The sequence below is a fragment of the Rhinopithecus roxellana genome, chromosome 12, assembly GCF_007565055.1.
Source record: "Rhinopithecus roxellana isolate Shanxi Qingling chromosome 12, ASM756505v1, whole genome shotgun sequence".
Lineage (NCBI taxonomy): Eukaryota > Metazoa > Chordata > Mammalia > Primates > Cercopithecidae > Rhinopithecus > Rhinopithecus roxellana.
In genome coordinates, this window is record NC_044560.1 from 29,351,506 (window position 1) to 29,377,234 (window position 25,729).

The 25,729-nt window shown below is 44.4% G+C and overlaps 1 protein-coding gene across 1 annotated transcript in view; it reads left to right on the forward strand.

Annotated features, from left to right (window-relative positions):
- The window catches only part of DNAJC11 (DnaJ heat shock protein family (Hsp40) member C11), a 72,881-nt gene that overhangs the window by 13,006 nt on the left and 34,146 nt on the right, over positions 1–25,729 (forward strand). Inside the window, exons 2-4 of the mRNA XM_010357385.1 lie at positions 9,087–9,216; positions 12,270–12,343; positions 23,664–23,765. Coding sequence (XP_010355687.1) covers positions 9,087–9,216; positions 12,270–12,343; positions 23,664–23,765 — 306 coding nt within the window. The remainder of the gene's footprint in view (positions 1–9,086; positions 9,217–12,269; positions 12,344–23,663; positions 23,766–25,729) is intronic.

Sequence of the window (25,729 nt, forward strand, 5' to 3'; positions counted from 1 at the left end):
CCGAGGTGGGCGGATCACGAGGTCAGGAGATCAAGACCATCCTGGCTAACACGGTGAAACCCCGTCTCTACTAAATATACAAAAAAAATTATCTGGGCTTAGTAATGGGCACCTGTAGTCCCAGCTACGTGGGAGGCTGAGTCAGGAGAATGACGTGAACCCAGGAGGCGGAGCTTGCAGTGAGCCGGGATTATGCCACTGCACTCCAGCCTGGGCAACAGAGTGAGACTCCATCTAAAAAAAATAAAGTATTAAGTGAGGAAATAGTGGAATTATTTTGTTAGCTGTAAATCTGTATAAATGCATTTGTGACACTATTGACAAGTCTTTAAAGCTCTGTGATGCTTCTCGGTCCTTTTTCACCTTGCCAGTTACACGTTCCCTGTCCTTACATAGCCCTTTGTCCAGGTTCAGTCCTCACCTCCTTGGATTTTTTTTTTTTTTTTTTTTTTTTTTTTTTTTTTTTTTTTGAGATAGAGTTTCGCTCTTGTTGCCCAGGCTGGAGTGCAATGGTGCGATCTTGGCTCACCACAGCCTCCGTCTCCTGGGTTCAAGCGATTCTCCTGCCTCAGCCTCCCGAGTAGCATGCACCACCATGCCTGGCTGTTTTTTTTGTATTTTTACCGGAGACAGGGTTTCTCCATGTTGGTCAGGCTGGTCTGGAACTCCCAACCTCAGGTGATCCGCTCGCCTCAGCCTCCCAGAATGCTGGGATTACAGGCGGAGCCCCCGTGCCCAGCCAGCTCTCTAAGTCTCTTGCTTCAACCCTGCATCTCTATCTGCCTTCTGGACATCACGCCACCTAGGTGTTCATATTCACCTCGGCCCCAAGCCTGACTACGTCCCGATTTCTCCCTAACCCATGTTCGAGCCAAAACCCTGGAATGCTCGTTGATTCTTCTCCATTTCACATTCAATAACTGTCCCTTAGATCCATGAATCCTCTAGAACTTCAGCAGACTCTGATCCGTCATTTCTGTTTCAGCTTCCAGGCTGCTGGTCACAGAACCTCAGCCTTGAATTTCTGCTGCTGTTTCCTTTAGATCTCTCTGGATTTGTTTTTTGTTTGTTTGTTTCAGTCAAGCTGTACCAAATTAATCTTAACAAATAATACTGGTCACATTATTTCTCTACCCAGAAACCTTGTATGACTTCCTCTTATTTCTTGGGTCAGGGTCAAACTCCTTGGCTCCATTTCTAAAGCCCTGTATAAATTAGATGTTTTCTGTATTTTCTGGCTACTTTGTGGTGATGTTCTGCCCTCTTCCACTACAGAGGAAGCACCGTGTGGTCAGCGGCCATGGCTATCTGAGTCACCATTATATCCCCTGCACAGTGCCAGGCACATAATGCTAGTTAGCAAATGTTTGCTGAATAAATTGAGCAGACAGATGGGTGTCCAAATTAGTTTCTTACCTACTTCCCGCCTTCTTATGCCCCTTTATGCCTCTGCCGGTTTGGTCAGTGTTCTGTGTTTCTGTCCCCAACACCGGCCTGTTTCCTCAGGATGTTATTGTCCCCTGAGATGCCACAGCCCATCTTGGATACCCAAAGCAAATCAAGAGTCCACCTTTGTGTTCTCACTGGGGTTCTCACCACCTCCGTGAAGTTTTCTTTGCATTCTGACTCCTGTGAACTTATTTCTGCATCATTAATGTTAGCATTCCTGTTTTATATTGTTTAGTTAAATCCATGTTTACATGGAATTTTTGGGGGGCATGGGGAATAGAAAATAGACAGGAATCTATGTGTAATTTCTTTGAGCTACGGACCATATTGTATTTCTTTTGTGCCGCAGTGGTTTCTAAAGCCAGTTGACATTCAGTAAACTTACTCATGGAAGTGATAAGTATTTGTTAACGACATAACTCACCTTGTCTACTGGTATTCTTGAGGAACATATTGCAATTTTCGACATCAAATTATTCTAGAGGAACTTATTATTGGAAGGAATTTATTTGTTGTTAATTTGGTAAATCTACCGCATGCACAAGAGGAAGAGAGCAAATTCAAACATATGCCTTTATGCTCAGGCTCCAAAGTAAGTCAAGGCCTATGGAGACTCAGTCCAGCACTGAATAGCATGCCAGAAGCTGAAACGACGGCTTTTCCCTTGCTGGGCTTGTCCTTCATTCATCTGGCAGATATTGATTATCTTCCTCTTATGTTTCTTATTGCGGTGGGAAAAGGTTACTTGATCGTCTTTTGCACTACCACCACTAATGATATTTGTAAAAGAAAATAAGTTTCAGATGGATCAGACATATTTTTGTATGGGGTTTGGTTGTTGTTGGTTTTTTTTTTTTTTTTGTCAATGAAATGGAGCTGCATTTTTACAGTAGATACAGGTTAGTCTCATGTTAAATCTCTTCTACTTGCAACGTTCCTGTGGAGATCAGTCAGACAGAATGAGTTACTCCAGTCTACACAGTGCTCGATGTTGTAGGATGATTCCAAATGCATCCTTGGGGTTTATTTCTGTTTGAGGATGAATCCCATGTTTCCAGACTTTCCGCAGATATTCTACATGTAAATGAAAATGAAAGGAGGTGGGGTTGAGCCAGAAAAAGACCATCAGAATATGGTGGAGCTGGGAATGAGAGGCACTGCATTGTGTAAAGCCTCAGGCTATATGGTTGGCACCTTTACAAAATGAAATAGGGAATTTTTTTTTTTAATCAAGTCCAGTTACGTGGTTGCTTTTTAATGCCTGATAAGTAAGTGGCTTGGTTTCTTAGTATAATCGGTATCTACTAAATGACATCAAATAATATGTGACACCCTTTCTCTCCATAGAACAGATCTTACTCAGCACAAAGCACCCATGCTGTCTTGGTGTTAATTAGCTGTGAAATCTGCTTTTTCTTTTAAAGTGTATAAGCACCAACTATCATTAAAAAAAAAAAAAAAAACACTGCAGGTTTTTATGAGCTAATGCAGTTTCTTTCCATCAGATTATTGTGGAACATATGGACAGTAATGAATCTTCCATTGTGGTAATCAGGCAAACTTCCCAAAATCCAGTAGAATATAGAATATAGTTTGTGGAGCCTTGGTTGGTGAAATTTAGTAATACAGATACATCGCCTGGAAGTTTGAGTTTGAAAATACAGGCTAAAGCAACAAAAAACCTGGTGGCTTTAGTATTCCCAAAGTGAGTATAAATATGAGGTATTATTGAGTTATTTGCATGCTCTATTCAGTCTTCGAAGTATGAAATTCAATATCATCATCATGGTAGGTATAAGTATGGTTCACCCAACATGGTTTTGCTTGCCCAGCACATGGGAGGACTGCACTTGCTAGTGTCCTTGTGGTTGAGCAAGACCATGGGACTAGTTCTAGGCAGTGATGTCAGTGGAAGTGAGGTGTGTCACTTCTAGGCCCAAGCATTTAAATGCCAGTGTGAGCCAGGGAGCCTGCTCTCCCCTCTGCCTTGGTGATTGGCACATATGACTGCTGTGTCATCCTGGGACCTGTCAACCTGGGACCTGAAGACATTGCCAAACCGTACTAGCTGACCTCAGATGGACATGTAAAGTGAAAGAGAAATAAACCATTGAAATTTTTGGATTGTTTGTTACTGCAGTATCATCTAGCCCAGCAGTTATCAAGCTTTTTGGTGTTAGGATTCCTTTACATTCTTAAATTATTGAGGATCCCAAAGAGTTTTTGTTTATGTGAATTATAGCTATTGATATTTAATTAGAAATTTAAAACTGAGTAATTGCTAAAATATTGTTGTAAAACAAGACACAAATACAAATGTATTTCAATAGAAGCACAAGGAAAGCGTTTTAAGGATTTAAAATGACCGTATTGGACAATAATGAGGTTACAGATACACAGACATCACAGCAGGTACAACCAACGATAGTGGGCACAGTCAAGGAACTGAGAACTAATTGAGTTAATCTCAAAAACTCTTGTATTTATACCCTGTATTTAATTAAACTCTTGTGTTTATACCAACCTTAGAAATTTCTAGAAAACATAAGACATGTACACGCTTTCCATTAAACATCAGAACAATGATACTGTAACTAAAAGTTCTCTGAAAGGGAATTTGGAAAAAAGAGATTTTACTCCAGTGAATACTTTGCAAACCAGGGAAACCCAGCCTCCAGTATAAAACAAAGGTGGGTTCCAGAGAATGAAAAGAAAACTCAGGTTTTATAGCCAAAGTTCCTGCCTGGGTTCCCAATCAGGTCCATTTATGTAAGTGAAGGATTGAAACTTGCTTAGTTCTGAACGATTGATACGGGTGAGCCCTGATTGGCTAGGCGGATGAGCTCTGATTGATTGAGGTGGCTGAGCTCCAAAGATAAAAAGATGTGGATTTTGGAAAACTCTGTGCGACCCCTAGTCAGCAAAAGGCCACCTGACTCTATTTTAAATTTAGGTATCTCAGGATCCATCTTGAAGGACTGCCTCTTTTAGGCTCACGTTTGTTCCCAATATCATCACACGTCCTGTAACCTCAAGATTCCACTGTACACTGAAGAAAGGATGAGAGTGAACAAGGCAAATAACAGCTTCGTGTTATCAGAAAAATAGTTTTGACTTTGTGGATCCCTGAAGGGTCTCAGAGATTCCTGGGATGCCCCAGACCACACTTTGAGAACCACTGATCTAGCCTATCCTAACCAAATGCAGTCGTGGTACAGACATACTGTCCAGACATGTTTTAGCTTATTTTGCCTTAGCCTCCTGAGGAGCTGGAAGTACACCTGGATAAATTTTTTTTTTTTTTTTTAGATGGAGTCTCGCTCTGTCGCCCAGGCTAGAGTGCAGTGGCGCAATCTCAGCTCACTGCAACCTCCCAGGTTCAAGCGATTCTCTGGCCTCAGCCTCCCAAGTAGCTGGGATTACAGGCGCTCACCACCACACCCAGTGAATTTTGATATTTTTAGTAGAGACGGGGTTTTACCGTGTTGGTCAGGCTGGCCTCGATCTCCTGACCTTGTGATCCACTCGCCTCGGCCTCCCAAAATGCTGGGATTACAGGTGTGAGCAACCACACCCGGGCCACACCTGGATAATTTTTTAAAAATTTTTTGTGGAGACAGGATCTCGCTTTGTTGCCCAAGCTCGTCTTGAACTCCTGGCCTCAAGCGATCCTCCCACCTTGGCATACCAAAGTGCTGGGATGACTGTACTGGTGTGAGCCATCGCACCCAGCCCTGTTATTGATTTCTGACTTCATCCTCTTGTGGTAGGAGAAGATATTTTGTATGGTGTCAGTCTTTAAAGTCTATTGAGACTTAATTTGGGGCCTAACATATAGTCTAGCCAGAAAATATAACCAGGTGATTGGGATGATGAAAGTTTATAGACTTAAAGTATGATACATTTCTTAATTTTATTAGAGAATTTTAGGATAAAAATGTACCTTTAGGTATCATTCTTAATGATATCTCATTGCATTTTGAAATGATAACAGTATTTCTGTGGTAGTGAAAGAGGTTCTCATTTATGAAATATCGAACCAGTGACCTTAGCTATTCAGTTGTGATGAAAGGACCAATCTAACCTTTCATTGAGTGTTATATTTATTAAAAATGAAGCATCTTATTTCCATTACTTAATCAATAGCATATTAAGCCATTTATTAATAAGATTAAAGAATGTCTTGCGGAGTAGATCTTCTGTTCTCTTGCCATCTAGTTTAATTTTAATAACCAGGAAATAGCAGTCTAACTGGGAGTCAGTCAAATCTGTCTAATCCAGTACTTATAACTTTTATGAGATACAGGAAAGGACAATGAAAATTTGCAGAAAGAAAATAATTTGTGGCTGGGCGCAGTGACTCACGCCTGTAATCCCAGCACTTTGGGAGGCCGAGGTGGGCGGATCACCTGAGGTCAGGAGTTCAACACCAGCCTGGCCAACACAATGAAATCCTGTCTCTATTAAAAATACAAACAATTAACTGGGCATGGTGATGGGCGCCTGTAGTTCCAGCTACTTGGGAGGCTGAGGCAGGAGAATTACTTGAACCCAGGAGGCGGAGACTGCAGTGAGCCGAGATCACACCACGGCACTCTAGCCTGGGTGGCACAGTGAAACTCCATCTCAAAAAAAAAGAAAGAAAATAATTTGTAATGGCCATGTGGGAAAAAAAAAAAACAAGCCCCTTTTACATCATCACATAAGTAAACCTACCTGGAAAAGATTACTTTCCCATGATTTATGTTTGAAACACCAGGGTTGGTGCAGGTGGTGTATTGATAAGTGTAGCAGGAAATGCATTTAAAGTCGGGAGGAAAACAAAACACTAGAGCAAGAGGAAGAAGGAGAAAATGCAGAGATGGGAATACGGAGGCCCACCTCTTCTAGGGGGCCTTGTATTTTTATGGAAATAGAATATACGTAGAGAAAAGTGGTCATCTCCTGAGTATACGACACAGTGAATTTTCACAAGCAGGACTACTTCCTGAATTACTGTTTCCGTTATCCATGCACCAGGGTGGTGCCCTCCCAATTGTTCCAGTTTCAGTTCTGTTGCCAAAAAGATACCACAGCTGAATTGTGATGATGGTAATAACAAAAGTGGTTATGGTCCTAGTATGAGCTGGACATTGTTAAGCAGTCGTGCTTGTATTATCTCAATTACGCCTCACAAAGACTCAGAAAGAGGCACTATTGTCCACAGTTTGCAGATGCGGAAACGGAAAGGAGCTTAAAGGAGCTATAATTCCTCAGTTTTTGCTGTGTGTTGGACACTGTGTGAAGAACTTCATAGTCACTGTCTGGTTTCATTCTCACACCGTCCCTGCAAGGGTTGTCATCTTTTATGAAGGAGAAGACTAAAGGCCAGAAATCACTTGTCATGGTCACAAAGCTTGGAAGTGACAGATCCTGCATCCAGTCATGGGCAGAATGGAAGGTTGTGTTGCCCCAGAGCGAACCACATGGGCGTGGCTGGAAGACAGGCAGCCAGCCCCAGTTTGATAGTGCACCAAAGGGAAGATGGGAGAAAGAGATTTGCCGTGGGGTGGGGTCTCACCAATTCTCAGAGGCCAGGAGCTGCTCATTCAGCAAGATCCTTGACCCTATTCTGACAGAGCACTTCATGGAACCCTCAAGGAGCTCCCGGTTTAAAATGGCATGCGGCAGAGTTGCCTCTCTCCAAACCAGCGGGACGCTCTCTTGGCCTGCTTTAAAGGGCAAGCTGAGTGGCTCGGGTCTAGCTAGTTTTTTTCCCCCTCTGTCACCCAGGCTGGAGTGCAGCGGTGCAATCAGCTCACTGCAACCTCAACCTCCGCAGGCTCAGGTGATCCTCCCACCTCAGCCTTCCAGGTAGGACCACAGGCAAGCACCTCCACGCCCAGCTAATTTTTGTATTTTTGGTAGATGTGGGGTTTCACCATGTTGCCCAGTCTAGTCTTGAACTTGTGGGCTCAAGCAATCTGCCCACCTCCGCCTCCCAAAGTGCTAGGTCTACACGTGTGAATCACTGCGTCCAGCCTTGTTTTTTTTTCTGGATAGCAGAATCCAGTAAAGTTAGAGCCAGAAGGCTCCTGGAGGTCACCCACGCCATCACCTACTCTGCAGACGAAGCCGGCCTGAGCCTGGTCTAGGGCTGAGGAGCAGAACCCAGGCCCCAGCACTGCTGCCCCCTCAGGCACGTGGGATGGGCCGATGTCCTCTGCATGTCTTTCCAATCACATTTATTGTCTTTCTCTTGCAGTCCTTCAGAATTCCTTGTTTAGAACCCCTGGTAAACTCACACAAATGCCCTGGCTTTCTAGCATCTGAATAACTTAATCCCGTAGAAAATATTTCGATTCTGGGCCAAAAATTAATACTAAAATACAGTAAAATTGCACTTCTTTTTTCTGGTGAAGAAGCTCATTAGTCCTGGGACTGAAAGATATTGAAAAATTGTGGAAGTAACAGAGCATACAAGTCATCTTTTTTTGTTTTTTTGTTTTTGTTTGTTTGTTTTTTTTTTTTTGGTAATTATGTCCCAGGACTATGTCTCTGTGACCTCTTTCTTTGAGGATCTGTGTTCCAGGCCCTCATCCTGGAGCACTGTCAATCCTCACATCCCCTCCTGGGACCTGGACCTGTTCTTCTGTTCAGTTGGCAGATTTTGGGAGCCCCTCTAGCATGTTGTCAGTGACCCAGAAATGTGCTTCAGTTGTCAAAATGGTGGCGATATGTCCCCAAATCAAGTGTTCTTTAACTGATACACCAAAGGGTAGAGCTGCCCATCCAATACCACCCCTGATAGGCCAAAATAGCCTCTAGAATCAAACATAACACTTCCCAAAAGAAGACCTGAGGGGCCAGCCACATAGCCTGCTCAGTGTCCCAGGGCCTCTGAGGGGTCCCGTCTAGAGACCCTCTTGGTGACCGTGAGGCAGGCCACAGTGAATGCAGGTTTGCCTGTTAGCACCCGCCCCCCACTGTGGTTAAAGCACACCAGAACCCGTCTGCCTTGTGCCGCCCCTTCAGATGTCCGTCCTGCGTAGGAGAATTGGAGAGTTGATGCCTTTTGGTTTTTAGGGAGGTCTGGCGGTTTTGGGAAGGGTTGGTTACTACAGGTTAGGGAAGCATTTTTCTGCCTCTGAATGTGCTGCCTTCTGGAATTAGAGGTTGCAGTCGAGTACATGTGGACCCTACAAGTTTTTCTTTGAATTTCAAGGATTCATGTTCATTATGTCATTAAATTGATGTCATTTCTGTCTAATGGTATATAGCTTTTCTTTGCCTGAACCTGTTCTGTTGAGAGTGCCTTGGCATGATTTACTTCAAATAAGTTAAAGAGTTAGCAGGTCTCTGACATTTTGGTTTCAGCTCAGAGCACACTGAGCCATTCCAGAGACACAAATGTTCATTCATCAGATAGCAGCACTTCCCAGCAAAACCCAGTCACTATTGATGTATGTAATTGATCGCTTTATTAACTGGCAAAAAGAAGCTTTGTTGAGGTAATAAACCTAACTTCATTACATCCTGTATGTCGAGAGCAAACACATTGGGACGTGGCTGATGGGTTCCCATTTCAAGGCTGATTCTGATAATGATAATGTTTAAGTAGCATTGATTGTTCTCTAATTGAATTTTTCTTTCTTTAGGCCTCTTCTGAAGAGCTGAAAGCTGCCTACCGGAGGCTGTGTATGCTCTACCATCCAGACAAGCACAGAGACCCAGAGCTCAAGTCACAGGCGGAACGACTGTTTAACCTTGTTCACCAGGCTTATGAAGGTCAGTGGAGGGCTGGACTTTGTAGAAACATCCTGGTAGCAGATATTCGATTTTTAGGAGATGTGATTTATAGAGGATAGAAAAAGAGAGTCCTTAGAGGTATATAGAAGAGGTGGTTAGTTTAGTACTTTTTACTGACAGGGTCCTTTGAAAGAGTAGTATTTTGCTTTGGAGATCAATACATGTCCAGTAAGTAGAAAATGAGAGGCCGGGTGCAGTAATAGACAGAGTCTCGATTGCAAGGGAATACTCAAGTTTTAAATCGTTTACCAGGTTTCTTCTAAAGGGAACTCTTATAGGTAAAGGCTGATCATCACAGGGAAGGTTTCTTGTTCTCTTTTTTGTTGGAAGATACAAGGACATTTTTTCATCTAAAAGTGATTTTGTTTCTGAAGCATTCAGTTATCAGTTCTAATAAAAGAACGAAAACGATGTTATAGGAAATAGAATCAAGCGGTTCACTTTTTTTTTTTTTTTTTTTTGAGACGGAGTCTTGCTCTGTCGCCCAAACTGGAGTGCAGTGGCCAGATCTCAGCTCACTGCAAGCTCCGCCTTTCGGGTTCATGCCATTCTCCTGCCTCAGCCTCCCGAGTAGCTGGGACTATAGGCGCCCGCCACCTCGCCCGGCTAGTTTTTTTTTGTATTTTTTTAGTAGAGACGGGGTTTCACCGGGTTAGCCAGGATGGTCTCGATCTCCTGACCTTGTGATCCGCCCATCTCGGCCTCCCAAAGTGCTGAGATTACAGGCTTGAGCCACCGCGCCCAGACGATTCACATTTTTATACTTACGTCTTACGTATGTCAGAAAGAACATTCTGTGATATATTTGTTTATAAATTTTTTTTTTTTTTTTTTTTTTTTTTTTTTGAGGCGAAGTCTCGCTCTGTCGCCCGGGCTGGAGTGCAGTGGCCGGATCTCAGCTCACTGCAAGCTCCGCCTCCCGGGTTTACGCCATTCTCCTGCCTCAGCCTCCCGGGTAGCTGGGACTACAGGCGCCCGCCACCTCGCCTGGCTAGTTTTTTTGTATTTTTAGTAGAGACGGGGTTTCACCATGTTAGCCAGGATGGTCTCGATCTCCTGACCTCGTGATCCGCCCATCTCGGCCTCCCAAAGTGCTGGGATTACAAGCTTGAGCCACCGCGCCCAGCCTTGTTTATAAAATATTAAAGTCACTACTGGATATAGAGCTTCTGTTTGGGATGGCAAAAAGTTCTGGAAATAAGAGAGTGATGATGGTTATACAACATTGTAAATGTACTTAATGCTATTGATTATATACTTTAAAATGGTTAAAGTGGTAAATTTTGTATGTATATTTTACCACCATTTTTAAAATTTAAATTTAAAAAAATGTTAAATCACTGTTATATACATCAAGTACAGTAAGTTATTTGTTCCAGAACCATTTGGTGATTGGCTCCTTAGACCAGAAATTAGATACTGTGTTTCTTTATAAAATCATAAAGTCATCTCACTGTATACATAATGTTAAGCTTGTAGTGTATTTCACTTTAGAGTTTTTCCAAAAAGTTAGATTTTAATGGCCAATGAAAATCAGGCCGCAGTGTGTGATAAATGTGTAATCAGTGTAGTGTCATTACCAAATTTAACAATATTCAGATCACTTGCATGGCGATTGTGAAGAGTAGCCTGTTCTTTTTATTGTATTTTGTTATCTAAATGGGTGCATTAATTTTACTGTTGTCTAAATGAGCCACATAGTTTGCTTGTATTGTGTTGGAGACCTGGGGAAGAGTTAACAGAAAAACCCTACCAGTGCTAGTGAAAATGCCACAACAGCAGACCTGGCCTCCTGTGTAGCCTAAAGGGAGACTCAGGTGAAATAGTGAATGAATAATTCCTTATTAAATGCTGGAGAGGAACAGAAGTTTGACTCCTGTGTTTTCCACGGGCCAGCATTTCCTCCTTTCCCATTAGATTTGATTAGGCGTAGGATCATTTATGTAGTTTTTAAATTAGGCCTACAAATCTGTGGGAACTCTCAGGGGAGAAGAGACCCAAAGGTCTTGGCAGAAATTGGTGAAGTAGAGGGGGAAGAGAACGACCATTGGCCTTGCTGACATTTGAGTTCAGTTGGAATATCGTTTGAACAGCTCTCACCCTTAACTGAGAAATCCTTTTCTGATGTACTTTGGGTGATGTGGCCAACAACATGGTAAGAGGTGTTTTTGTCTTTTAAAATTATTTACAAATAAAGAGAAGAGATGCACAAAAGAAACGTAGCCTGTCTTTGGAGTTAATAGAACTCTATAGAGTAAGTAACAAATCAGCTTTTTCTACTATCCGAACCTATTTCTACTTTTATAGCAAGCTTCTTTAGAAACTGGAACCCACTCTTTCAAGTCAGGGTACTTTTATACACCGTGGCAGAAATTTACCAAATTATTTTTAAAACAACTTTCATGTCCTTTCGCAATGCAGGAGCCAGTGTCACTTCCTGCATGGTACACCTTATACACCTTGTACCTGTACCTTCCAATCAAGAGTAGCTTGGACACTGGGAAAATGTGACTTTTCTCATTTATAGCCACCTTTAAACATATCCTAAATTAGTTGGGTGCATTGGCTCACACCTGTAATCCCAACACTTTGCAAGGCCAAGGCAAGAGAATCATTTGAGGCCAGGAATTCAAGATCAGCCTAGGCAACATAGTGAGACACCATCTCTACAAAAATAAATTAGCCAGGCATGTGTGCACACACCTGTAATCCCAGCTGCTTGGGAGCTGGAGCAGGAGGATTAGTTAAGCCCAGGAATTCAAGGCTGCAGTGAGCTATATGATCTTACCACTGCACTTCAGCCAGGACAACAGAGAAGGACCATGTCAGTCAGTAAGTCAATAAACAAATCCTAGGTTGAATCATAAAAGCAGTTAGGTGGAAAGATGCATAGAAAATGAAAGGGGTCTCTAGGAAGATTGTGATCAGACAGGGAGAACAGGAGATGGGCTTACCTAATGACATCAGTGTTCTCAGAAAGGACTGAAGGTGAATTTTATATTTTATAAACATGTTTAATTTTTAATTTGCAGTGCTTAGTGACCCCCAAACCAGGGCCATCTATGATATATATGGGAAGAGAGGACTGGAAATGGAAGGATGGGAGGTAAGAGAAACTGCGTCTGGTGTCCCAGAAAAGTCATTAAACAGCTACAAAACATCTCCCCAAAACCCTGCAATCCGTAATAATGTCTTTGGGAATATTTGAAGACATTAGAGCCCCCTTCCTTGCCCCGTATTTTAGTTTTAGAGGTTGAGTTCCGGACTTGGCTTTGCCACTTTGTTTCTTTTTTTTTTTTGAGACGGAGTCTCACTCTGTCACCCAGGCTGGAGTGCAGTAGCCGGATCTCAGCTCACTGCAAGCTCCACCTTCCGGGTTCACGCCATTCTCATGCCTCAGCCTCCCGAGTAGCTGGGACTACAGGCGCCCGCCACCTCGCCCGGCTAATTTTTTGTTTTTTTTTTTAGTAGAGATGGGGTTTCACCGTGTTAGCCAGGATGGTCTCGATCTCCTGACCTCGTGATCCGCCAATCTCGGCCTCCCAAAGTGCTGGGATTACAGGCTTGAGCCACCGCGCCCGACAACTTTGCCACTTTGTAACTCCGACCTTGGGCCAGCCACTCATCTGACTTGTCCTTCGTTTCCTAACCTGTCAAGTAAAACGGAAGAGGGATGGACTGGACGAGTAATTTTTAACCCAGGTGTGGGGCGGGAGGAAGTGGAGCTGGCGGTTGATGGGAGACGATTTCTTCAAGGGTGCAGCTCTGACTCCACATACACTCCTTTCCACCCTCCACAGTTCTGTGCCTCTCTCTCCACCTCAGTTCTGAATAATTGCGGTGAGGAAATATCTCAGATGGGAGTATGTTATGCATGTGAGCAAAATGGAAGCAGAGTTGCTGGGGTTGCATTGCCTGTAATGACCCTTTCAGTTCTCATGTATTATAATATTCAAGCTTTGTCAAATGTGATGAGTGAAACAAAATATATAGCAAATGTGTCACCCTGGGCAGCCATGCTGTGGGAGAACAGTCACTAAAATTCAGACGATTTGTTTCCTTTCACACTGCACTGACTAGCAGTAGAGCCTTGGGCAAGTAATTGGGTTGCTAGTGCTTCCATGTTACTATCTGAAAAATGAATGTGAAGATTCGCTGTGAAACTCTAAGTTGCTGCAGCAATATATAGGTATCATTAAAAAAAAACTTGGTTCTGACCCAGGCAAAGTGGCTTACACCTGTAATTCTAACACTTTGGGGAGCCAGGCTGGGAGGATCACATGAGGCCAGGAGTTTGAGACCAGCCTGAGAAAAAACATAGCAAGACCCTGTCTCTACAAAACATTTTTTTAAAAAATTAGGCGGGCTTGGTGGTGCACACCTGTATTCGCAGCTACTCAGGAGGCTGAGATGGGAGAATCACTTGAGCACAGGAGGTTGAGGCTGCAGTGAGCTATGATCACGCCACTGCACTCCAACGTGGGCAACAGAGCGAGACCTTGTCTCAAAAAAGGAAAGAAAGAAACTTGGTTCTGATGCCCAAGAAATTTGCTAGTCTGTTAATAACATGGAATTGACCTTTATTGAGTTATATTTTCACCATCATGTAAGATTTCCCTTGAAGTTCCTTCGATGTTTTGTTTTGTTTTGTTTTGTTTGTTTGTTTGTTTTTGAGACCAAGTTTTGCTCTTGTTGCCCAGACTGGAGTGCAGTGGCACGATCCTGGCTTACCACAACCTCCGCCTCCTAGGTTCAAGCAATTCTCCTGCCTCAGCCTTCCTGAGTAGCTGGGATTACAGGCATGCGCCACCACGCCTGGCTAATTTTGTATTTTTAGAAGAGACAGGGTTTCTCCATGTTGGTCAGGCTGGTCTCAAACTCCTGACCTCAGATGACCCGCCCGCCTCGGCCTCTCAAAGTGCTGGGATTACAGGCATGAACCACCACGCCCGGCCAAAGTTCATTCAATGTTTAATCTCAAGCATGTATGCCTGTCTCTTCTAGTTCTAGCATCAAAGCCTTGTAAAGGCCTTCAGATGAGGAGTGGAAGAGAAGCAAAAGAGGATCCTATTTCCTTTCCCACCTTTCCACTACTGCTTCATATTGGTGGCTTGTGGGCCATATTCCACTAATACCCTTTTTTGGTGGGAGGGGTGGGGGGTGAGAGAGCGAGAGAGAGTGCACACGAGAGAGAGTGCGCGTGTGCTGTGTTGCCCAGGCTGCAGTGCGTTGGTGCCATCACGGCTCACTGCAGCCTTGACCTCCTGGGCTCAAGTGAGTCTCCCACCTCAGCCTTCCAAGTAGCTGCGACTATAGGCACACACCACCATGCCTAGCTAATTTTTTTATATTTTGTAGAGATAGGGTCTTGCTATGTTGCCCAGGCTGGTCTCAAATTCCTACCCTCAAGCTACCCCCCCACCTCAGCCTCCCAAAGCGCTGGGATTACAGGTGTGAGCCACCATACCCAGCCTGTTGCCATTTTTTGATTGCCTCACACAGTGAATTCTGGTTGCTAACATTTCAACCCTGGGAGGTTCTGCATCATAATTCAGTCTTCTGTCTTTTCTTGAAACATCTGAGGATCTGGTAACACTGGATCTGAGGAGCCCTTGCTGTTCAGATGGGACTGGACTATCCAATTTGTGCCAGTCCCCACCACTCCCCCTTGTGTTACGTCTGGCTCTTCTCATCTGCATGTCCTCCTGGCTCCAGTGGGCAGTTGGTACTTGGCCTCTGGCTTGATGGGAATAGCGGTGCTTCCTGTCGCCTTGGTTCATTGCAGCTAGGTATTAAGCCAAACAACTTAGCATTTTCTCATCCAAAAAGGAAAATAGAATTCTGTTGTATTTATTCAATTTCCCCCTCACTCTTTATACATTCCTTAAAGCTTCTTTGTATTTTTAAGATGTGGGTTGGCTACAATTTTTCTTTTTTTTCTTTTCTTTTTTTTTTTTTTGAGGCGGAGTCTAGCTCTGTTGCCCATGCTGGAGTGCAGTGGCACAATCTCGGCTCACTGCAATCTCCGCCTCCTGGGTTCAAGTGATTCTCCTGCCTCAGCCTCCTGAGTAGCTGGGATTACAGGCACCCACCACCACACCCAGCTAATTTTTGTATTTTTTTTTAGTAGAGTCAGGGTTTCACTGTGTTGGCCAGGCTGGTCTCGAACTCCTGACCTCATGATCTGCCCACCTCGGCCTCCCAAAGTGCTGGGATTACAAATGTGAGCCACCACTCCCGGCCTACAGTTTTTCAAGTCAGCAGTTGGAGTCACTGAAAAGCCGTAGGACTCCATTACATATTCCCTCTTCAAAGACTAGGTTTTGAGTCCCCAGCAGCATTATCCCAATCAGTGGAGCAGTGGGGTCTGCTGGTCAAATATTGTATGGTTTCCTCTTATCAAACCAGATTATCTTCCCATTAGAAACAAAGCAAATCCACACACAAATGGTGGTTATACAAATGTAGGGCTGGGTGCAGTGGCTCACACCTGTAATTCCAGCACTTTCAAAGACTGACACAGGAGGATTACTTGAGCTCGGGAGTTTGAGACCAGCTGGAGCAACACAGCGAGATCGCATCTCTACAAGCAATAAAAAATAAAAAAATTTACCAGGCATGGTGGCGTGTGCCTATAATCCTACTTCTTGGGAGGCTGAGGTGGGAGGATCACTTGAGCCTGACGAGGTCGGGGTTGCAGCGAGCCATGATCACACCACTGCACTCCAGCCTGAGTGGCAGTGAGACTGTGTCTCAAAAAATAAAAAATGAAATAAATAAATGAAAATAAAAATATGTGTACAGTTGTGGGTGGCAAGTGGTTAAACATTATTTTCGTATTTTTTTAGTAAACTAAGCAAGTCAGGTTCTCATGGATCGGAATTGGCTTTTTTTCGTATTGATACTAAGCTTTTGCTGCAAGATGAAAATGCCTTCAAAGAAAACTAAATAAAGATACCTCCCCAGATATTTACTCAGAGATGTATTAGTGTTTAACATACAATAGGAAAATTGGACCCATTATTCATATTACACAGAAAGTCTCATTGAACTCAAGCACATTTTATGAAGCTGGCATCAACATTCCTTCAAGGAATTCTACAGCTGGATGGATTGTTCCATATGACGGTTCTCTCACTGCAATAATAGCTTTCACTCCAGGGAGGAAGCTGTATTCCCTTCATGCTGTTGCTGATATTTTTAGACTATTAAACTCTTCAGTTGCTGAAGGGTATCCATTTACCACATATTTATTAGGCTACCATATGGGTAGTCAGTGAAGGGTGAAGGGCATTGATTGTTGGTATCCTGAGTGTCTGAAACACCTTTAATCCAAAGATCTCAAAGCACTCCACCAACTAGAAATCACTCCCCAAACCACTGGAGCTTCTTTAGAATGTACAGAATACTAGCCCAGTTGTTAGTCATTAGGTAAATTTTCAATCTTTTTTTTTTTTTTTTGAGACAAAGTCTCACTCTGTCACCCAGGCTAGAGTGTAGTGGCGCGAGCGTGGCTTACTGCAGTGTCAACCTCCCAGCTCAGGCCATCCTCCCACCTCAGTCTCCCAGGTAGCTGAGACTACAGGCATGCATCACCATGCCCTGCTACTTTTTTTTTTTATTATTCTTTTTTGAGACAGAGTCTCACTCTGTTGCCCAGGCTGAGTGTAGGGGCATGATCTTGACTCACTGCAACCTCTGCCTCCAGGGTTCAAGTGCCTCTCCTGCCTCAGCCTCCCGAGTAGCTGGAATTATAGGTCCGCACCACTATGCCCAGCTAATTTTTTTTTTTTTTTTTTTTTTTGGTTTGGTTTTTTTTGAGATGGAGTCTTGCTCTGTTGACCAGGCTGGAATGCGGTTGCGCGATCTCAGCTTACTGCAACCTCCACCTCCTGGTTCACGCCATTCTCCTGCCTCAGCCTCCCAAGCAGCTGGGACTACAGGCGCCCGCCACCACACCCGGCTAATTTTTTGTATTTTTAGTAGAGGTGGGGTTTCACCATGTTAGCCAGGATGGTCTCGATCTCCTGACTTCGTGATCCACCTGCCTTGGCCTCTCAAAGTGCTGGGATTACAGGCGTGAGCCACCGCGCCCAGCCTAATTTTTGTATTTTTGGTAGAGATGGGGTTTCACCACGTTGTCCAGGCTGGTCTCAAACTCCTGACCTGAGGTGGTCCTCCTGCCTTGGCCTTCCAAAGTGCTGGGATTACAAATGTGAGCCACCGTGCCCAGCCCCCCCCCCCCCCCCCGCTTTTTTTTTTTTTTTTTTTTTTTTTTTTTTAAAGGCTTCTAGAGACTGTTATTCTTTGGGAGGATTCCCAAGGAATGAGATGTAACCATTCCCAACTTACAAAACCAGCCGTACTATTTACTTATGGAGATTGGTTAGTGATGTTTGTGCAGATACCCACACTGAAAACAAAATTAGCCATGTTTTCAGAATGGCAAAAATCTAACCTTGAACTGTGAATGCTTGGACAGTGTTGATTCTGGTAATGGCTGGCAACTGCCATGGAAACCACGTAACTCATCTCCTGCAGATGTCATTTTCAGATGTTGTATTACATCCGAGTTGCATCCTTTGGCCCAGATCATCTGCAGTTTGGTTTTTGTCTGCAGTCCTTTACATTATTTATATTTTCCTTCCCTGTCTCTGACATCGGTTTTATAGTATATGAGAAAGTCAGCCTGTATTAAAAGCAATAATATGGTCAAGATCATGGAAAACTAGCAAAGGTTTAGAAGTGTCACAGAGCAGAGAAGACTAAGGACGTCCACCTCATGTCTAAATGCAACGTGGAATCTTGGATTGGATCCTGGAACAGAAAAAGGATGTTCGTAGAAAATCTGGTGAAATCTGAACCCTAGGTTTAATTAGCAGAAATGTACTAATGTTGGTTTTTGAGATTTGACAGATCTTCCATGGTTATATAAGGTGCTAACATTGGGGGAACCTGGGTGCAGGCTATACTAGAACTTCCTGTACTGTTGTTATAGCGTTTCTAAATAATTTTCTAAAAATATCCCAGAATAAAAAGTGTACTAGCTAGAACCAGATGACACTTTTCAAATGATGTCGCTTAACCCTCCTCATTTTATAGCAGGGAAACTGAAGCTTAGAGAAGGACTTGCCTGAGGTTTCCCAGGAGGTTTAAGGTCCTGTCTGTCCTCCTTCCATGATGTCACCCAGCTTTTGGAGATCTCCTCATTCGTTTCATCAATAAAGTCAGTCTTCTTGGTGGTTGTTTTTTTGTTGTAGAGATGGGGTCTCACTATGTTGACCAGGTTGTTCTAGAATTCCTGGGCTCAGTCGGTTTTCTTTTCTTTTTTTTTTTTTTTTTTTTTGAGATGGAGTCTCACTCTTTTGCCAAGGCTGGAGTGAAGTGGTGCAATCTCCGTTCACTGCAACCTCTGCCTCCTGGGTTCAAGCGATTCTCCTGTCTCAGCCTCCCAAGTAGCTGGGACTATAGGCACCTGCCACCATGCCCAGCTAAATTTTGCATTTTTAGTAGAGACAGGGTTTTGCCATGTTGGCCAGGCTGGTGTCAAACACGTGACCTCAGGTGAGCCACTGCTCAGTTTCTGACTAGCATAGGGATAGACCTAGTAGGTGAATGGTTCGGTGAACAGCAGTTGTATGGATTCACAAGCTGCATGTGATACACTCTGTCCATGAGAAACACTGAAAATGTCTGGTTTTGTCAACTGTCATGCAGCTTCAGATGCTGTGTTCCCAGGCGCCTCTGTCTGTAAGGGTTGCTGATAAGGAGACGAGCAGCTCACAGCTGGCTTAGTCCTGTTCCCCTTTCCGGCATCATGTATTCTGTTTAAAGGAAGGTATAAATAATCAAGGCTGGCAGAGGCCTGTGGGAGCTGAGAATGAAGTGCCCTGCCCTGCTAAGTGTCTTCCCCGCTCCAGAAAGGCTGGCCATTTTGACTTTGCTGTTGGCTCAGATTATGCACCAACTATTTGCAAAACTTGTGTAAAATATGACTAAAAATGGAATGATCTGCCACCTTTGGATTATTTGCCTTTGTAATTCATCACAGAATGTAACAGAGAGAAAGTAATTTTCAGCTGTTCAGTCTTCAAAGATTAAACAGCTAAAATTCCTGAAAATGAATCTTTTCCTGCTGTAGCCTTTGTGAAGCCTCATACTTTCCAGGTTTTTTTTTTTTTTTTTTCTCCTACAGGGTTTGAGTCCAGGATTTTAATTATCAGCAGCTTACAAATCTGTTTCCAAAAAAAATAGTAGTATATGGGCATATTCATGGGTCTGCTTATGTCACTGATTAAAGTTATGGCGAATCAAACTTTTGTTAAATTTGCATTTTTAAAAACTAATATCCTGTTGAATAGAACACTCAATTATAAAATTTCTATTCAGGCCGGGCGCGGTGGCTCACGCCTGTAATCCCAGCACTTTGGGAAGTCGAGGCTGGTGGATCACTTGAGGTCAGGAGTTCAAGACCAGCCTGGCCAACATGGTGAAACGTCATCTCTACTAAAAATGAAAAAATTAGCTGGATATGGTGGCATGAGCCTGTCGTCCCAGCTACTCGGGAGGCCGAGGCAGGAGAATTGCTTGAACCCAGGAAGCAGAAATTGCAGTAAGCTGAGATCGCACCACTGTACTCCAGCCTGGGTGACAAAGCAAGATTGTCTCAAAAAAATAAAATATTAAAATAAAATAAAATCTCGCCGGGCACGGTGGCTCATGCCTGTAATCCCAGCACTTTGGGAGGCCAAGACAGGTGGACCACGAAGTCAGGAGACCACCCTGGCTTATACCATGAAACCCCGGCTCTACTAAAAATACAAAAAAATTAGCCGGGTGTTTTGGCGGACGCCTGTAGTCCCAGCTACTCGGGAGGCTGAGGCAGGAGAATGGCGTGAACCCGGGAGGCGGGGCTTGCAGTGAGCCAAGGTCGCGCCACTGCACACCAGCCTGGGTAACAGAGCGAGACTCCGTCTCAAAAAAAAAAAACAATAAAGGCCAGGCACGGTGGCTCACGCCTGTAATTCTAGCACTTTGGGAGGCCGAGGTGAGTGGATCATGAGGTCAGGAGATCGAGATCATCCTGGCTAATACGGTGAAACCCCATCTCTACTAAAAAAAAATACAAAAAAATTAGCCGGGCGTGGTGGTGGGCTCCTGTAGTCCCAGCTACTCAGGAGGCTGAGGCAGGAGAATGTCATGAACCCGGGAGGCGCAGTGAGCCAAGATCACACCACTGCACTCCAGTCTGGGCGACAGATCGAGACTCCGTCTTAAATAAATAAATAAATAAATAAATAAATAAATAAATAAATAAATAAATAGAGCGAGACTCCGTCTCAAAGAAATAAATAAAATAAAATCTCTTTATCCAGATTGGAACAGCCTGCATCCTCTGGGCTATGTAGAGAAACTGTCTCCATTCAGACAGCCTCACACTTAGACCTCCTTGTCCTTGGTGATGGGTCACTTAAGTCACCATCTGCTGGGTCCAGAGAAACTGGCTCCACAGTCAGGTCCACTGGATTGGGCTGTAAAGTCATGAATAATTTTTAAAGTATTTTGAAGCATTTTTTCTGGATCTTCAAACTTACATGGAATGGTTGATTACCTACATTTCCCTGAAGCTCTTTTATTTTTTTTTCTTTTGCTTCAGGGAGGGACTGACATGAGATTGAGAAGATAATGGAAACTTTGAAAAAGTGCACCTTGCTTTTGTCTACATCAGGACGGGTGGCATTGGAAAGTGAGAGTGCTGTAGATAGGTGACGCGCCCTCGGTGATTCTAAGCCTGGGCAGTGGGAATGCACCTCGTTCACAAAATAGAACCCAGAATGTCCTTGCGAGGTCACAGAGCAATCACTGTCGTGCCACTTAGGACCTTTAGTTTGTTCTTGGATGATTTTAACAATCTTTTTATTTTAAAGCTTCCTTAAAAAGAACCACTTCCCCCCTTTTTTGTAATTTTTTATTTGTATTGGGTTATTAGAGAAGAAAATGTTTTCACTATTTTTAATGTTTAAAGTAGTGGACAAGTTCCTAGGATTTTTTTGGGATGAGATTTTGTGGGTTTTTTAAATTATTATTTGTTGAAAAATAAAATCAAGTTTCACAAAGCCTGTAATATTTATATTGAATGTGTGTGTGTGTGCGTGCACACACGCACATACGTAGCTACATACACATGCATAGAGGATTTTTAGGAAATGATATAAAAAAATTGAGTGTGAGCCTGTGAGAAGAGGGAATATGGGAATCACGAACTTTTTATTTCCTATCCTTCTGTTCTATTGATATTTTGCTATAAGCTTGTATTTTTAAAAATAATTTTTTGAAACTTGAAATTTCCAAGGAAACATTTTCTCACATCACATCTTTTTAGATAGTCTGTGAGCAACATCTCAAGACTCCCCTGTGTTTCTCCCACCAATGGGCGGAATCTGCTTTCTCGTACGCCCTTGCCCCCTCCCCCAGCCATCTGATAACTTTGGTCATGATAGAAAAAGAGTAACCACTTTTTCTGTCCTGTTCCCACACTGTGTGTTTCTCATCAGTGCACACAATTTCACACCATAAACAGGACCCTTAGAAATCGTGCAGTGCAGGCCGGGCACGGTAGCTCACGCCTGTAATCCCAGCACTTTCGGAGGCCGAAGTGGGTGGATCACGAGGTCAGGAGATCGAGACCATCCTGGCTAGCATGATGAAACCCCATCTCTACTAAAAATACAAAAAATTAGCTGGGTGTGGTGGCGGGTGCCTGTAATCCCAGCTACTCGGGAGGCTGAGGCAGGAGAATGGCGTGATCCCAGGAGGCAGAGCTTGCAGTGAGCCGAGATTGTACCACTGCACTCCAGCCTGGGCGACAGAGTGAGACTCTGTCTCAAAAAAAAAAAAAAAACAACAGAAATCGTGCAGTGCAGTTGCCTCTTTCACAGATGAAAGACTGCCCTTTCCACTTCTTTGAAATCTCGACTAGGTGGTCTTCCTTTCATGACGAGCTAAGAAGGGCTGAACTGGAATTGGAATGCTGTATTTTCTTTTTTTTTTTTCTTTTCTTTCAAGATGGAGTTTCTTGCTTTTGTTGCCCAGGCTGGAGTGCAATGGCGTGATCTTGGCTCACTGCAACCTCCGACTCCCGGGTTCAAGCGATTCTCCTGCCTCAGCCTTCCGAGTAGCTGGGATTACAGGCACCCACCACTATGCCTGGCTAATGTTTTGTATTTTTAGTAGAGACGGTTTCACCATGTTGGCCAGGCTGGTCTCAAACTCCTGACCTCAGGTGATCCACCCACCTTGGCCTCCCAAAGGTATTCCACACCAGACCTGGAATACCTTTTCTTTTTTTTTTTCCTTTATTTTTTTTGAGACAGAGTCTTGTTCTGTTGCCCAGGCTGGAGTGCAGTGGCATGATCTCAGTTCACTGCAGCCTCCACCTCCTGGGTTCAAGCAATTTTCCTGCCTCAGCCTCCCGAGTAGCTGGGATTACAGGCACCTGCCACCACACCTGGCTAATTTTTGTATTTTTAGTAGAGATGGGGTTTCGCTATGTTGGCCAGGTTGGTCTCTAACTCCTGAACTGAGGTGATCCACTCACCTCGGCCTCCCAAAGTGCTAGGATTACAGGCGTGAGCCACCGCACCAGGCCGGAATACCTTATTTTCTCAGATTTGACATCACTGTGCATCCCTGAGTTTAACAAGGTCTGCTGCGTGGTACCTGAGTATTGCTACACCAGCCTATAACTGACAGCCCACATTCTAAGGTTCATATACTATTTTAAGAAGAAGAGTTCCATGATTCTGAAAACACTCAGACCCGCCAGACATGGTGGCTCATGCCTGCAATCCCAGCACTTTGGGAGGCTGATGTGGGAGGATCCTTTGAGGCCAAGAGTTTGAGGCCAACCTGGGCAACATAGCAAGACCCCGTCTCTACAACAACAGAATAAAAACACCCAGACCCGACAGCTCGAGATCCGTGGTCCAAGAAGCTCAAAAGGAGTCTTTAGCGATTGTCCCAGACCACTAGGGAGAGCCAGCTTGCCTTCATCCTGATATTTAACATTTGTTATCTGAGATTCATTAGGAAATTTACACTATGAAATTTAAGGTGACATTTTCCTTGTAAGATTTCTGCAGACTTAGAGATAAGTTGCTAAAATAAAGAATGTTTAAGTCACTCTGGAGAGCTGAGTGAAAGCTCATTTCAACCTTGGGAAGGGCCAGGAGGGCAGTGAGCTCTGCCTCACCCAGGCCTGAGCCATCGGATGGCAGAAGTCATGGTTTGGGGTACTTCCTGGGGAAAGGCCATGGCTGGACCCCAGGCAGCATGCACACACCAAAATCAATGACTGCAGTTCTTTGTGTACGTTTCCCTTACCTCCTGGGTCCTCAACTGTCTTCCCATCTTGATTCTGCACATAGGTTGTGGAAAGGAGGAGAACCCCAGCTGAAATTCGAGAGGAGTTTGAGCGGCTGCAGAGAGAGAGGGAAGAGAGGAGACTGCAGCAGCGAACCAATCCCAAGGTAAGCCGGGGGCCAGGTTTCATGAGGACACCTCATGAAAAGGCCTCATACCTAGAAGCCAGGTCTGAAATAATGAGGTGCTGGTGGATTGTTAAAGTAAAAACATATGGCCGGGCGCGGTGGCTCAAGCCTGTAATCCCAGCACTTTGGGAGGCCGAGACGGGCGGATCACAAGGTCAGGAGATCGAGACCATCCTGGCTAACACGGTGAAACCCCGTCTCTACTAAAAAATACAAAAAACTAGCCGGGCGAGGTGGCGGGCGCCTGTAGTCCCAGCTACCTGGGAGGCTGAGGCAGGAGAATGGCGTGAACCCGGGAGACGAAGCTTGCAGTGAGCCAGGATCCGGCCACTGCACTCCAGCCCGGGCGACAGAGTGAGACTCCGTCTCAAAAAAAAAAAAAAAAGTAAAAACATACAAGCTGGTGGGACAAAATTTGGCTTATGTTATGTCAAATTCATATCTTTCTGGAAACACCTCCCTGGCAGCCATCAGCCACGCTGCTGCTCATCTCCAGGAGATGAATGTTTTATACCATGTGGAGGGAAGACAAAACCAGTCCCCTGTTTTTTCCAGAAGTCAGGGAGTTTTGCCAAGCAGATAATACAGGCCAGTCATTGAAAGCCGTTTCCTCCGACTGTGCTGCCCAAGTCCTTCACGCTGGAAATCAGAGGCCAGTGGCAGGGCAGAGGACAGCCACCTAAATCACCTAAGCATTGAGGCAGCAGAAGTCCTTGCTTACCCATTAGGATATGGAGAGCCAAAAAATGCAGAGGGCTCAGCGCATGTCTGTGTTGCCTTGCGCAGAGGGCCCTGCTCACATCACCCCAGGGCATTGGTGCCATGACCGCCGGTCACTGGGCTGTTTGAGCAGCATCAGTGTCCCAGATCACCGAGGGAGTTTAAGTCCTTTAACCCAGTGACACACTACTTAGTCTGAGTTACTTTTCAATGCTAAGTATGCTCTCTTTTTCCTTTCAATATGCTGGGGAGATTGTTTTGCATGTGTGCCCCAGCTCTGTGGCAAATAGAAAGCTTGGTCACTTTGAGATTCCTTTTGTACTGAATGGCTAATGAAACATGGCCTGGTGTACTATTCAGCTGTGTTTGAAAAGAGGGCTCAGTGGCCAGACCCTATCATTGTGGCCAGGACGGCCTGGCAGAGAGCCTGTATCTGTCATGATAAGGAGCTGGGAGCCCCCCCGGTCTTCCGTCAGCCTCTTCTCCCATGATCTGTGTCAAATCAACATTGCTGGAAGGAGAGCGGAAGCCATACAAAGTTATAAGAAGCATTATTATTATTATTATTTTTTTTTTTTTTTTTTTTTTTGAGACGGAGTCTTGCTCTGTCGCCCAGGCTGGAGTGCAGTGGCCGGATCTCAGCTCACTGCAAGCTCCGCCTCCCGGGTTCACACCATTCTCCTGCCTCAGCCTCCCGAGTAGCTGGGACTGCAGGCGCCTGCCACCTCACCCGGCTAGTTTTTTTGTATTTTTTTAGTAGAGACGGGGTTTCACCGTGTTAGCCAGGATGGTCTCGATCTCCTGACCTCGTGATCCGCCCGTCTCAGCCTCCCAAAGTGCTGGGATTACAGGCTTGAGCCACCGTGCCCGGCAAGAAGCATTATTATTTTCTTTAAACCTTGTAAAGGAAAAGAACAGGCCGGGTACAGTGGCTCACTCCTATAATCCCAACACTTTGGGAGGCAGAGGCGGGCAGATCACCTGAGGTCGGGAGTTTGAGACCAGCCTGGGCAATATGGTGAAACCCCATCTCTACTAAAAATACAATAAAAATTAGCCAGGCCTGATGGTACATGACCACCAGCCTCCCAAGTAATTTCAGCTACTTGGGAGGCTGAGGCAGGAGAATCACTTGAACCAGGGAGGCAGAGGTTGTAGTGAGCCAAGATCACGCCACTGCACTCCAGCCTGGACAACCGAGTGAGACTCTGTCTCAAAAAAAT